The sequence below is a fragment of the Tursiops truncatus genome, chromosome 6 (genome assembly GCF_011762595.2).
Source record: "Tursiops truncatus isolate mTurTru1 chromosome 6, mTurTru1.mat.Y, whole genome shotgun sequence".
In the NCBI taxonomy this organism is placed as follows: domain Eukaryota; kingdom Metazoa; phylum Chordata; class Mammalia; order Artiodactyla; family Delphinidae; genus Tursiops; species Tursiops truncatus.
This window is the reverse complement of record NC_047039.1, coordinates 47,488,311-47,504,174: the sequence shown is the minus strand read 5'-3', so window position 1 is coordinate 47,504,174 and position 15,864 is coordinate 47,488,311. Positions and strand designations below refer to the sequence as shown.

General features: G+C 35.7%; 1 protein-coding gene across 3 annotated transcripts in view; it reads left to right on the top strand.

Moving 5' to 3' along the window:
• DENND4C (DENN domain containing 4C) overlaps nt 1–15,864 on the top strand; it is a 126,664-nt gene that overhangs the window by 64,249 nt on the left and 46,551 nt on the right. For all 3 annotated transcript variants that reach the window (XM_019934884.3, XM_019934885.3, XM_019934883.3), the window contains exons 11-16: nt 2,391–2,491; nt 3,525–3,743; nt 10,029–10,174; nt 12,057–12,092; nt 12,179–12,309; nt 14,215–14,347. In XM_019934884.3, the coding sequence (XP_019790443.1) occupies nt 2,391–2,491; nt 3,525–3,743; nt 10,029–10,174; nt 12,057–12,092; nt 12,179–12,309; nt 14,215–14,347 (766 nt within the window). The remainder of the gene's footprint in view (nt 1–2,390; nt 2,492–3,524; nt 3,744–10,028; nt 10,175–12,056; nt 12,093–12,178; nt 12,310–14,214; nt 14,348–15,864) is intronic.

Below are 15,864 nucleotides of genomic sequence, written 5' to 3'. Positions count from 1 at the left end.
ATGAAATCCTCTGCCTTGAGGTCATGAAATATTATCCTGGATATTCTTAAAGTTGTGAGGTTTTGACTTTCTCATTTAGACCTTTAATTTAGCTAAACTTGGTATTATTAGTGTATGATGAGACATAGAGATGCCATTTTATTTTTTTTTAACATGAGTAAACAGTTGTCACATAGCACTGTTTATTGGATGATCAGTTCATCTCTTTCCCACCTGTCTTCAGAGTCAATACCATCACATATCAGTTTTTATATTTGTGTGGGTATGTATCCAGGCTTATTTTCTGTTCCTTTGGTTTGTTTTAGTCTCTTGCCAGCATCAGATTATCTTAATGACTTGAAAATTAAGTTGTCTGCAACATGGATGAACCTTGAAAACCTCATGCTAAAAGACCTTATATGATCCCATTTATTTGAAATGCCCAAGGCAAATCTGTAAACACAGAAAATAGATTAGTGGTTACTTTGGGATGGGAGGATGGGGGAATTGTGGGTTAGTGACTAAGAGGGTGTGGGGTTTCTTTTTGAGGTGATGAAAATACTCTAAAATTAATTGTGGTGGTTGTTAAAACAACTCTGAATATACTGAAAACCATCAAATTGCACACTTCAGATGAATAAATTGTATGGTATGTGAGTTATATCTCAATAACATTGTTTAAAAAAAATGATGTGAAATGGCAAGTCTCTTTACTGCTTATTCTTTAAAATTGTTTTGACTATATTTGGTCTTTTGCTTTTTCATATAAATTTTAATTAGTTTTTTAAATTCCATGCAAAATTCTGTTGTGATTTTTTGTTAGAATTCTATTGAATTCATAGATTAATTTGGGGGCAAATAAGATCATTTTGACATAAAGTCTCAGTACCCGTGAATGTTGTATTTTACTTCATAGGTGTTTTTAGAGGTTTTTCAATAACTGTTTCAGTTTTCTCTGTAAAGATCGGGCACACCTTTTGTTAAACTTACTTATTCCTAAGTACCTTACGGTTTTTATTGCTACTGTAAATGGTATTTTAATTACATGTTTTATTTGTTAGTTCCTGGAGTATAACTATGCTATTGATTTTTTATGTAGTGGTCTGCTGTCCAGCAGCTTACTTGAATTCTCTTATTTTCATTTGCTTGTAGATTCTCTTCAATTTTCTGACTATAAACAATCATATCCTCTACAACTTACATATTTAAGAATTTCTTGTCTTAATTCTCTGGCTAGGATCCTAGTGTAATATTGAATAGAAATATTCATAATTGGTATCTTGTCTTGTTCCTAATTTCAAAGGGAATGGTTTGAGCAGTTCATCATTAAGTATCTTTATGCTTTAAAGCAAGAATTGACAGCTGGCCCAAGGCCTGTTTTTGTAAATAAAATTTTATTGTATCATAGCCATGCTCATTCAATTACATGTGGTCTGAGGCTGCTTTCATGCTACAGTGGCATATTTGAGTAGTTGTAACAGAGGTCCTGTGGTCCTGAAAGCAAAAAATACTTACTATCTGATTCTTTATAGAAAAGGTTTGCTAGCCCCACTTTAGGGTTTTGATTGCTTAATAATAAATTAAGGAACCTTCCTTCCACTTCTGGATTAAAAGCAATTTCTTTTTTTAAATCATAAATAGGTGGTGCACTTTATAATGCTTTTGTACAACTATTCAGATGAGTATTAAGTTTTTCTCCTTTAATCTTAGTGTGGTAAATTACATTATAAAATCAGTTAGTAGTAAACAACCCTGCATTCCTAAAGTAAACATCTTTCTCTCTCTCTTTTTTTTTTAATGTGCTAGTGGATTAAATTCTCTAAGAATTTAAGATGCTAGCATTGATGTTCATAAGTGATATTGGCCTGACATTAGCTCCAGCCCGTGGTTGGTACATAGTGCTTTCATCTTTGTAGCATTTTAAACATTTCTAATTCTGTAAAAATATTTTATTTGACTCATGCATTATTTAAAAGTGTTCTTTTGAACTTCCAAAGTAATTTCTTTTTCTTAAATCGTGACTCGTTTGAATTGTGGTGAGAACATGCTCTGTATGCTACTGACGCTGATATTTGTCGAGATTTGCTTCTAATAGGTAGTTTGAAGTCTCAAGTCAGTTAAGTTTGACACTTAAAATATTGTAATTCTAAAATGTAACTTTGAAACAAGACTTGTGTTGTATTCATAACTCCAGTTAATGAAAATCTATGTTAGAGGGTTAGAATGAGATGACCAAATTTGACTGAGGTTGGTTAAAATGAAAAGAGAACTTCTTGAAAACCACTTGTTCAGATTCTCAAATTGTAACTTCAGTAAAAATACCCTTTGCATTTTCTTTTTTAGTTTGACATAGAATTTTGTTTAAGTAAAAACAGATGATAACGGACTTTATTAATCATGTTATTTAATAGATCAGATGAAAAGAAGAACATGAACTGGAAGCAGCTTCCCAAAAAGCCATGCAAAAATCTGATTAGCACCTTGAAGAAATTGTATCCCCAGCTATCTTCGGGTAATGTGAGGAAAAAGGAAGGGATTTTTTGTTTGTTTGTTTGTTTTTTGCCATGCTGCATGTCTTGTGGGATCTTAGTTCCCCAACCAGGGATTGAACCCAGGCCCTCTGCAGTGAGAGTGCAGAGTCCTAACCACTGCACTGCCAGGGAATTCCCAGGAAGGGATATTTCTAATGAAAGAATGTATATAAGAAAATTCTTAGATTTAGACATAATTTTACTCTGCTTAAAGGGAGTCTCATTACAAAACAGAACTCCAATAGTAAGATACTACTGTTGTGGTTCATGTTTTTTTGTTTTGTTTTGTTTTTTTGCGGTACGCGGGCCTCTCACTGTTGTGGCCTCTCCCGTTGCGGAGCACAGGCTCCGGACGCACAGGCTCAGCGGCCATGGCTCATGGGCCCAGCCGCTCCGCGGCCTGCGGGATCCTCCCAGACCAGGGCATGAACCCGTGTCCCCTGCATTGGCAGCTGTACTCTCAACCACTGCACCACCAGGGAAGCCCCTGTTTTGTTTTCTTTTGCTTTTTATTTATTTTTGGCTGTGTTGGGTCTTCACTGCTGTGCGTGGGCTTTCTCTAGTTGCAGCGAGCAGGGGCTACTCTTCATTGTGGTGTGCGGGCTTCTCATCGCGGTGGCTTTTCTTGTTGCAGAGCACGGGCTCTAGGCGCGTGGGCTTCAGTAGTTGTGGCATGCGGGCTATAGGGCACAGGCTTAGTAGTTGTGGAACACGGGCTTAGTTGCTCCACGGTGTGGGGCATCTTCCCAGACCAGGGCTGGAACCTGTGTCCCCTGCATTGGCAGGTGGATTCTTAACCACTGTGCCACCAGGGAAGTCCCATGGTTTATGGTTTTTTGAACATGTTTTCTGTGCCCCATCTGTGCCCTCCCTGTTAGCCCCTGCCAGTGATCCCTTTACATTAATAAAGAGGAATTTCAGGAAGTCATGGGCTTTATTTTGACAATTCCCTTGTCGAATTATTATATATATAACATTATGTATTAATGCCGTTTTCTCTTCTTCATTTGTCAGTTCACCGAAAAACTCAGGAAGGTTCAGCGATTGAGATGACTCCAATTGAAGCAGATTTCTCCTGGCAAAAGAAGATGACACAACTTGAGATGGAAATTCAGGAGGCATTTTTGCGCTTTATGGCATCCATTTTAAAAGGATACAGAACATATCTCAGACCAATCACAGAGGCTCCTTCAAATAAAGCCACCGCTGCTGATTCATTGTTTGACCGACAGGGTGAGTGGCATTGAAAATATAAATACTTTTTATTGAAATGAAAAAAATTTCTGTTTGGTAGTGCTACCAAATATAGTGCTACTATATAAGTTCTTAGAAATTCATATTAAAATATGATGGTCTTCTGTGTATTTGTAATCTAGCTCTATGAATAGAATTTATTTTAATTTTTATACCCCATTTTTTTCCTGAGAAATCTGAAACTGAAATGTCAAAGATGTTGCTGACATTTATAGTACTCTAATCAGTTATCTTAGTAGAATAAAGCTGGTGGTTTGTTTTTAGGTGTTTTTTCCACTTTGCATGATTCTTGACTTTATACACTCTGGGCTTTACAGTATTCTCTAATAAAGAGTTTTTGGAATAAAGCCACCAGTTTTTTTAAACTTTTGAAAAATACAGCCTTGTTCCAGGGGAAAACACCATACTCATTCGTTTTAGTGTTTGTTATTTTCGGGAATTATGAAGATTTTTGTTGTTATTCAGCAGCTCTCATATATGTAGTGGCAACCTTAGCGATACATCAGTATTCATATGATAATTATTTTACATAGCTATAATTTGACCCTGCAGTTATTATTATTATTTTTTAATCTGTATTTTCCTAATAGTCCTTTTGTCTTTTCTCATTTCTGCTTTGGGACAACTTATCTCTCAAATATTTAGTCGCCATTTACCAAACCCCACTAGTTATTATGTAGGGATATAAAGAAGTGTAAAATCCAGCTCCATGGGATACCCAGTGGAGAATGATCTAACGTGTTTTTAAAAATAGAGCAAGTACTGAAGAAAACAGATTTTACATAATCATTCAGTGAGAGGACATAAAAATTCAGAAAAAGGGAACATTCTTCCAAATGAGTGTTTTGGAAGACTTCATGGAAGAAGAGCATGACTTTAAAGAATGGGTAGAATTTATAAATGGAGATGAGCAAGAAAGACTTTCTAAAAAACACTAGACATTAAAAGTCAGATCTGAATTAGAATTTCCACTTTGCTATTTATGAAGCCTTCCTGGGGTTCTGTTTTGTCATTAATAAAATGAGGATGATACCTAATTCATGCACAATTGTGAAGATTAGATGAGAAAATGTATGTGAAGCAACTAGAAAAAGTACTTTACAATACTCATGATAACAGTATTATTGCTAGTGGTAATAATGAAGTGGAAGGAAGCTCAAGAACAAAAGCACAAGGCATGTGTATTAGTTTGCCAGGGCTGCCATAACAAAATGCCATTGATTGGCCGGCTTAAACCAGCGCTCCCCCACCTTTTTGGCACCAGAGACCAGTTTCGTGGAAGACAGTTTTTCCATGGACGGGGTAGGGTGGGGGGGATGGTTCAGGTGGTAATGCCAGCGATGGGGAGTGATGGGGAGCGGCAGATGAAGCTTCGGTCACTCGCTTGCCGCTCACCTCCTGCCATGTGGCCCCATTCCTAACAGGCTGTGGACCGATACTGGTCTGTGTCCCGGGGATTGGGGACCCCTGGCTTAAACAACGGAAAATTGTTTTTGTTTTTTTTTTCAGGATTCTGGAGGCTAGAGATCTGAGATCAGTGTGTAGCTAGGATTGGATTCCTCTGAGGCCTCTCTCCTTGACTCGTAGATGGCTGTCTTCTCCCTGTATCTTCACATAGACTTCCTTCTGTGCGAATCTGTATCTAAATGTTCTTGTCTCTTAAGGACACCACTCATATTAGATTAGAGCCCACCCTAGTTTATTTACTTAAGTTTGACTTAATTACTTCTTTAAAGGCCATATCTGCAAATACAGTCACACTTTGAAATCCTGGGAGTTAGGACTTCAGCATAAGAATTTTGGGGTGACACAGTTCAGCCCATAATGGCATGTTCGGGAAAAAAGTTTTAATGGTACAATTTGACCAAGTGAGGAGCTTTAGAGGTGTTGTGGAAGATAAAGCAGAAAATAAGATTAGAGCTCGGATTATGAGTAGTCTTAAATGCCAGACTAAGAATATGGAGTTTTTCTAATGGACAGTAGTGGGTCACTAATTCATTCTCTGTCATTCTAAGTAGAAGAGAGGCATTACTAATGGAATTTAGAAAGATATTTAACTAGTGTCTGAGGCCTAAGGTTTTTGTTAACAGGGTAGCATTTGGTCTAACAAGGGATATATACATTTGACAATAAAATAACACATTTTACTGAGTGTGTTGTAAAGGAAAGTATTGGTTACAGTAAGAGAGCTAGGTCAGGGGAAAGTTTCCCTGAAGAAGTAACAGTTAAGCTTGGGCCTGAAAAAAGAATAGGATTTAGCTGTGGGTTTTGGGTTAACTTTTTTTTAGGGATACTTTAACAAACATGAATAAAAGTAGGGAGAATAACGTAGCTACCTTCCAACTTCAGCAGTAGTAGCAATCTACATTCTGTTGTTTTAGTTTCTCCTATGTTCATTTTACTCTTCCTTCGTCCTTTTCTCCTCCCCTCCTCCACCCCTCCCTTTCTTTCTAAATTCCAAGTAGGACATCATTTCACCCATAAACTGTGTTTAGAATTTCCTGAAGTTATATGTGTTTTTATCTGATTGTATCCCCATGGTGTTAACATTTTTTTCATCTATATTTCCTGTAAACTTCTGGTTGGAATAAGAGCCACATTGTTCAAAAGAAATATAATGGGAGCCACATATATAATTTAAGATTTTCTAGTAGACACAGTTTTTTAAAAAGCAGTAGGGGAAGTTAATTTTAATAATATGTTTTCTCTAACTTAATACATCCAAAATGTATCACTTTGACATGTAATCAAATTGTAAAAATTTTAATGAAATATTTTACATTCTTTTTCCATACTAAAGCTTTGAAATTGGTGTGTGTTTTATACTTATAGCACATCTCAGTTTGGACCAGCCACTTTTTTTTTTTTTTTTTTCCCTGAACCTTCGCCTCTGGGTATAAATCACTAATAATGGCATGGACTCAGAAGTCAGACTGTCTGTTCAAATTCCAGCTCCACAACTTAATAGTGATGTGGCTTTGGGTATGTGGTTCATTAAAGACCAACCACATTTTAATTGCTGAATTGCCACATGTGTGTAGTGGTTACTGAATTAAGCAGTACTGATCTAGAGCTTGATTATATTCAGGTTCAGTTTTCTTGGCAAGTGGTGCTAAAACACATGATGCTCACTACTTACTGCAAGTCTGGCTGTGTCCCATTTTTAGTGCTCTCAAGATTGATCCATGGGTTCAAGTTTTATCAGGCTCATCCATTCATTATATTGATAGTTTCCCCACCAGCCTTTCATTTAATTGTATTAGCAGCCTTTGCTGATCATTGCCTAGATCCATTAGAAGAAGAAAAAAAGACTTTTTCTTACCACTTGTCAAGAATAATTTATTTCTATTTTATTGAAGTCTTTCTCAACTAACTAATACCTTAAGGGGATGTAGTAAGGACCACAGCATGTGGAATGTCCTGAAGCATCATAGAAAGAAAGGCTGGAGGGGAAAGTGGCTCAAAAACAATGCTTGAAATGGTGGGCGTGAGCCAGATCATGTTGGATCTTTTAGGACTAATGAAGGGTTTCCGTCTTTATTCCAAGAGTAATTGCAAGTCAGGGAGGGATATTTAAGTAGGTAATAGGATCAGGTTTGCATTTTTAAAAGATCATGTTTAATGTTAAAAAAAAATCTCTTTGGCTTCTCTGCAGATTGAATTGGGGGCATCCAAAGTATGGATCTGCTTATTAGTTGGTTAGTGCATTGGTCCAAGTGATCAGTGGAAGTGACCTGGATTAGTTGGTCGTATGAATAGAAGAATGATTTTTAGGAGGCAGACTGAATAGAACTTGGCAGTTGAATATGGGATGTAAGATAGAGGGAGATGTCAAGAACAACTTTGAGATTCTTGTCTTTAACCACAGAGTGGATGCTTGTGCCCTTTATTGAGAAGGGAAACAGCAGAAAAGGAAAGGATCTAATTATTTGTTAAGGAAAAGATTTTTTATTTTATTTATTTGTTAAAGTATAATTGATGTACAATATTTGTATGTTACAGGTGTACAACATAGTGATTCACAATTTTTAAAGGTTATACTCCATTTATAGTTATTATAAAATATTGGCTATGTTCCCTGTGTTGTATGTCCTCATAGCTTACTTATTTTATGCATAATAGTTTGTACCTCTTAACCCCCTACCCTTACCTAACCCTTCCCCCCTTCCCTCTCCCCACTTGTAACCACTAGTTTGTTTTCTATATCTGTGAGTCTGTTTCTTTTTTATTATATTTACTAATTTGGTTCACCTTCTAGATTTCATATAAAAGTGATAACATAGAGTATTTTTCTGTGTCTGACTTATTTCACTAAGCATTATACTCATCCATGTTGTTGCAAATGGCAGAATTTCATTCTTCTTTATGGATAAATAATATTCCATTGTGTATATATATATATAGCAAAACTTCTTTATCCATTCATCGGTCAACCAGTTAGGTCTTGGCTATTGTAAATAGTGCTGCTATGAACATTGAGGTGCATATATCTTTTTGAATTAGTGTTCTTGTTTTTTCCATATACATACCCTGGAGTGGAATTGCTGGATCATGTGGTTTCTCATAGTTTTTTGAGAATCCTCCATACTGTTTTCCATAGTGGCAGCAACAATTTACGTTTCCACCAACAGTGCACGAGGGTTCCCTTTTCTCCACACCCTCACCAACGTTTGTTATTTGTGTTCTTTTTGATGATAGCCATTTTGACAGGTGTGAGGTTATGTCTCATTGTGGTTTTGATTTGTATTTCTCTGATGATTAATGATGTTGCGCATCTTTTCATGTGCCTGTTGGCCCTCTGAATGTCCTCTTTGGAAAATTGTCTAAGGAAAGGTTTTTTAAAATGAGAGAGACTTGAGTATACTGGTTACTAGCTAATAGAGAGGGAGTATTGTCCAGAGAACACTGCAAGGCCTGGAATCCCAAGGTGGGCTTGGCCTTAGATAGGAGGAGGGTCACACTCATTGTAAAACAAAGTAAGGAATAAATGATAGCTGCAGAAAGAGTCATAGATTTTATAGTGAAATAATGAAGGTAGTTCTCATTTAATGATTTTCATTTTCTCTGCAATATAAAGTATTATTATTCAGGGATGAGGGAGAGAACATGGAGGGAGAGTATTTAAACATTGGAAATAACTGTGAAAACACGGGTAAAGGGAATTCAGACTCCAGAAATGTAGTGGGGTTGCTGGTCAGGGATGAAGGTATAAGTGGTTCTGATCCACCTGGTTATGTAACGGCGCCTCCTCCCAACCGCAGCTTGTGCTCAGCCACACTGGCGCAGATTCAGAGAAAGCAGGCAATACATTGCTCCAGGGCTAGGTCATACTAGATGAGTTTGACAAAAAGGCGTAAAAATTGAGAGTGTTGACAAGAAAGTAATTGAAATGATGTACACAGACATAGAATCAATATTTGAGAGAGAGAGACGTGAAGATAGGAGGGTGTACATAGAACGATCTTCTTCCTTACCCCATCCCCCACACAAAAGGCTTGGTAGGAAGAACTTAAGCATACCAGCTAGACAGGGGTAATGGTCAGGGAGTAATATGTAAATTAGAGATTTGGGAGGCAGAGCTGTTTACAGTGCTACCAAGAAAAGTCCAGGGAGTGTGTAACTATGTGTAGAAGTTGGTGATTGAGGTGGAATAGACCACAGGTCATTGAAAGTTAAGGAATTAAAAACTCATTAAAATGTTGGATGGTTGGTCTTTATGGGTGTTGAAGAATGATGATGGTAGGAGTTGGAGAGGAGAAGACTTTGAATTAGGTGCCCTGATCTTCAGTGAATGAAGGGGAGAGGGTGTCCCTGAAGTCACTAGGTGCCTACAGTTAGTAGGGAAATGGGTGGAATAATAGCCAGATGAGCAGAGATTTTTACAAGATGGTACAGAAATAATTGTGTGGTGGCATTGCAGAGGAAGGACTTGACCCTTCCTGCTTGTGAGTATGCAGAGTATCAGAAGTTTCTACTTGAGAGCTATAGGGCTAGAGGCTCCTTATAGGAGATGCAGATTTCAGTGAAAAGGTTAATGGTATAAGTTAAGGATTTTTGTGGTTGAATCAGGCAGAAGGGACTATGGTCCCTTAATATATATATTATAGAAGATATCTATTTCCTGTAATATATATATTTTTTTCTCTTTCCCTTTGTATATATATATATAAAGAGAAAATAATATGGATATATACAAGTTTAAAATAATATAACATCTAGTTCCACTTTAAAATCTGAATTTAATTCTAATTTTATTTTCTTCAGGATTTTTAAAAAGTCGAGATCGTGCCTATACAAAATTCTACACCCTTTTAACCAAAACACAGATTTTTATTCGTTTCATTGAAGAATGTAGTTTTGTAAGTGATAAAGATACTGGATTGGCTTTTTTTGATGACTGCATAGAAAAGGTAAAAGTTTGTCGTATATGTCAGTATTAAGGAAAAAATTTAACAGTTTGTTTACCTTTATAATCATCATTGTTATTATTAGCCCAAATGACCTGAGGAAGGCATTATAGGTGGGGTGTGTGTGTGTGTGTGTGTGTGTGTGTGTGTGTGTGTGTGTATACACATGCGAGTGTCCGATTCTGGGCTTAATGTAAGAATTATTTTCCTTTGTGGCATCTACTACTGCCATACATAGTTAATTTTTCTCTTTGAATCTCACTTTGGTTTTGTAATTAAGTACTAAGAACATTTCATTGAAGCTCCTAAATTTTTTTTTTTTTTACGTGAATAAGATAAGATTTAGTAGTTCATTAAAAAAGTTTAGTTTTAGGAATTCCCTGGCAGTCCAGTGGTTAAGACTCCATGCTTTCACTGCTGAAGGCCTGGGTTCGATCCCTGTTCAGGGAACTAAGATTCCACAAGCCGTGCAGTGCAGCCAAAAAAAAAAATCAAAAACAAAAAATGAACAAAACAAAAAGAAAGTTTAGCTCTATGGGTAATGGAAGTCCTGTGTTAAGTCCTGTGTTCTTTTGTTTTAACGTTTTTCCAAATACTTTTGCTAATATATTTCTTTTGTCCTAATGGAAGCTATTTGGAAATACGTTAAATTTTTTTTTTTTTTTTTTTTTTTTTTTCGGTTCGCGGGCTTCTCATTGTTGTGGCCTCTCCCGTTGCGGAGCACAGGCTCCGGACGCGCAGACTCAGCGGCCATGGCTCACGGGCCCAGCCGCTCCACAGCATGTGGGATCCTCCCAGATGGGGGCACGAACCCGCGTCCCCTGCATTGGCAGGCGGACTCTCAACCACTGCGCCACCAGGGAAGCCCACTTTTTATTTTTATTTTTTTTGTGTGGTACGCGGGCCTCTCACTGCTGCTGCCTCTCCTACTGCGGAGCACAGGCTCCGGACGCGCAGGCCCAGCGGCCATGGCTCACGGGCCTAGCCGCTCTGCGACATGTGGGATCTTCCCAGACCGGGGCACGAACCCGTGTCCCCTGCATCATCAGGCAGACTCTCAACCACTGCGCCACCAGGGAAGCCCCGGAAATATGTTAAATTTTAAAGCTTTACTCACCCATCGTAAGGAAGTTTAAGTTGATTTTTGACAGTTATAACTCACATATTTTTTCTCATTTTTTTAATAGAGCTCTTATTTTTGCTAAGTGGGTCTTGGGGCTGATTGTGCAAACTCTATATTATATAAAGTTGGAGATTTTATCCAAAAAAGGTAGAATATTATGATGTAATTTTTATAGGCTCCTAATGATTCCTGTATCTTAGAAGACTTGAATAATTTTCTCCCATTATATCCATGTGATCTAAAACTCCAGGAATATGATTAAAACTTTTCAACGTTTTTGTTTACTTAAATATTGATAGTCCATTATCATTCAGTTAGAGAGAAGCTTAGATAATATCAATCAGTAATGCAGGGGTTTAGTAATAATGAAATTTTTGATTTGAGAAGCCAGGTTCTCCTTGTGATTGCCCATCTTTTGCTGCTTCTTTTTTAAAATAATTAATTAATTAATTTTCTTATTAGTTCTTATTAGTTATCTGTTTTACACATATTAGTATATATATATGTCAATCCCAATCTCCCGATTCATCCCACCCCCTCCCCATCTTCTGCTTCTAAAGAGGGATTTATGAAGAAACCAGTCAAAATAAATTGCTTCTCTCTTAATAGCCGTAAGAGAAATATTATATTTTTATATTTTAGCCTAGTACTATGGAGCCTAGTAGCCTAGTAAAAGGATAGTTTTTTAAATAATAATTTAAGATAATCTCTATTAAATTCAGAGGAGACATTTTCACTAAGAATTTTTTTCTTTTTTTCTAGTTGTTTCCTGATAAAGGCACAGAGAAAACAGATAAGGTATTTTTTCTTAAATTAAAGTTTTAACGTTTCAGAATCACGTCTTGCTTATATGCAAATTAATTGGAGAAAATAATTATTTTTAGGTTGATTTTGATTCAGCAGAAGACACCAAATTGATAGAGCTAGATGACTCACAGAAAAGTGAGCATACTGTGTTCATAATGCCACCCGAGCCACCGCCTGATGATGGAAAGGATCTGTCACCAAAGTACAGGTAACAGGAATTTTTTTAAACAGTTGTTTGGGCACAGCTTTAATAATTTGATCTTTTGTGATTATTAGTAGATATGTTGTATAATAATCATTTGTGAAGGTCATTTTCAAAATGTATTTGGTGAACTAATGGAGATGAACATTTTATGGAGATATCACCAGGTATTGTAATTTAAGAATTGGACAGCCCTGTTGGAAGGGAAACCAGATGTTTATCACTGTTAACCTAAACATTTACCATATTTTAATCTTTAAAAATTTCATTTCTGAAGAAGAAAAAATTTACTTTTGTGAGGTTCCCCCTCCCTTTGGGGGATTTTGTTGTCAATATAAGGACTGTGAAATTCTTATGCATTAGTAATATATCAGAGAAAACTTAAAAGTAGAGGGCCAGGAATCATTCTTTATTAAAATAAACTTATAGGATTTGGATGGGAGTCTTTTAAGAAATTAAAATGTTTGATTGTTTATTATTATGATCATTTGAATACCATTTAATAGGTTTAGAAAATCAAACAAAAAAACTAGCACATCGTTTTAGCACCAATACTTAATGTCTGTTAACAATTATATGTATATCTTTTCTGTCTTTTTGTACATAAATTTGCATTTACTATACTTAAAACAAATATTAATTCATCTTGCGCATATTCTTTGTGACATGTGTTTGCCTTTAATGGTCTGAACATTTTTCCATGCCAATATATATTTTTGTGCCATTCATTTTAAATAACCACATTGCATGCATTTATTGTGATTTGTTAAACTAGTCTCCTGTGGATTTATTTATAGTTCTTTGCTATCTCTACCTTTGTGTGTATGCACAGTTATTTTCTTTGGCTGTATTCATAAAAGAATTTCTGGGGCAAAGGGAATATAAAATAAGTGTTTTCCAAAAATATAGAATTAATATATAATCTCACCAGGACTCCATAAGAATGAAAAATGTATACCTGAGATTGAGTGGTTTAATTAAGTACTATTTTGATTGCATGTTAATTATAGAACTCTTTTTTAATTTGGCTTTGATCATTATGCATTGGAATGCAGATATTGACAAATAAGTAAATCAAATAGGAAAGGCAGTATATTTCAGAAGAAGATTGGCCAAAGGAAATAACTAGGCAATTTCTGAGAAGAAATCCCAATAGTTGATAATATGAAAGTATGTTAAGTTTTTCTAGTATTTAAAGAAATGCAAACCAAATGAGTAGTAGAAGCATTTTTAATCTATCAGCTTGAGAATAGGCTATCCTTCTAGTTAGAGTGTATGTAAGTATAACCTCTCTGGAAGTAATTTGATGGTGATTATAATAATTTTTATTTTCTTGATAAATATTTACCATAGAAAACTCTGTTATTGGGCATTATTCTAAGAAATTAAGTAAAAGTATTCACAAAGATAAATGTACAAAGATACTTAATTGCAAAAATTGAGAAATAACCTAAAAATGTCCAACAGTAAAGAATTGGTTAAATTATGGCACATCTCTAATATAAAAATATTCGGGATTTTTTCCTTGTAAATGTGAATGCAAGGTACTTTTATAAAGAAAAACAAAATTACAAAGTATACTAAAAGTTATCTTTTAATATAAATTATCATTGAACACATGGGTCCTGTTGAAAGGGTTACTAATTCTTCTGTCAAGATGTCAGGGTTTTCTGTGTTCTAGGGATTGATTGAAAATAATAGGATGCAGAGGAGCCAAAGTTTCCATGTAGATAGTCTATGTATCTTATAATTGCATCATCTTATATTTTTGAAAAAAAAATTTCTATACAAGGATTTTGGAAAATAATATTGGGTACTTTTGAGGTTTAGTAATATTCACCTAAATTCTGGCATAATATTAAGAGTTAATGTACTTTAAATCAGCAGTTCTATTTTTGCTTTTTATTTTAGTTACAAATACTTTCCAAGACTGGACCTTAAGCTTTTTGACAGACCACAGGAGTTGAAACTTTGTTTTAGTAGACACCCTACTGGGAGTAGCATTACAAACAGTCCAGCTCTCATGGCTAAGAGAACTAAACAGGTCAGATATCCTTTATCTAATTTAAAATGTAAACTATGTATATGTGATATGCAGCTCATAGTTTAGACTTGTCACCCACAGCAATCATTTGAAGACCCACTATGGTTGTTAATGAATTAAAATCGATTTCTTGCAACCCTACTTATAATATTGAGGCTGAAGTTTTTGAATGCTTATGTTTATGTTCTAAGAGAACCTTGGGAACTAAATACACTTAAAAAAAACTTTATTGAAACATAATTCATATACCATACAATTCACTTGTTTAAGTATACTCACTGGCTTTTAGTATCTTCACAGGGTTGTGCAGCCACCATCACAATCAATTGTGAACATTTTCATCACCCTAAAAAGAAAGCCTGTACCCTTTAGCTGTTAACCCCCCAGTTCCTCCATCTTCCACAGCCCCAGGCAATCACTAATCTATTTTCTGTGTCTATAGTTTTGCCTGTTCTGCGCATTTCATAAAAATGGAATTGTACATATGTGGCATTTTGTGACTGGCTTCTTTCACTTAGCCTAATGTTTTTAAGGTTCATCTGTGTTGTAGAATGTATCAGTATTTCATGTATTTTTATTGCTGAATGATATTCCATTGGTAGAATATTTTATTTATCCATTTATGTACATGTGGGTGGTTCCTACTTTTCGGCTGTTATGCATAGTACTGCTGTAGACATTTGTGTACAAGTGTTTGTGTGGTTATATGTTTTCATTTCTTTGGGTTATATGCCTAAAGTAGAATTGCTGTGTCATATAGTAACTCTGTGTTTAACCTTCTGAGAACTTATCAGACTGTTTTCCAAAGTGGGTACACCATTTAAAAGTCCCACCAGCAGTCGGAATTTTACCACATCCTTGTTAATTCTTGTTATCTTCTGTCTTTTTGATTATAGCCATCCTAACGTATATGAAGTGGTATCTCATTGTGATTTTGATTTTTTCCTCATGGTTAATGTAAATATATTTTCTACTGAATATTACATTCTAAGGGGAGTTAACTTAGGACAGCCTAGACATCTTGTTTTAATACTATATCTGATGTAGGTATAAAGAGTTAAACTATGGTTAGGTGTGAGTTAAAATTGAACATCCTTTATACATATACTGATACTTTGGGGGTCTACAAAACATGGGAAATTTCAGAATGAAATTCTTAGTTCAGGTTTTACCAATTCATGTACAGTCCCTCAAATCCTAGGGGTAACCTGAGGTGATCCTCAATCCCATATAGTATACAATTCTCTCAGTGTTGTCTGAGGGGAATTTTTTTTTAACCATTATCAGCTTAATAAAGGCAAGTTTTTTTAATGTGACAATTTTGCTACTACATCTTTAAATCTCATTTTCACCAGAATTTTTTTTCCAGGCAAGTCTCTTGGAAATAGAGCTCATAACAATATGTTTATTTAGGACACATCCAGCAGAGGGATCTTTAGTGCAAAGCAGACAGTGGCAGTCTGACATGTGTGGAGGGCTCTGTAGTTTCTGGGAATATGTAGAGTTTGATAACGCTC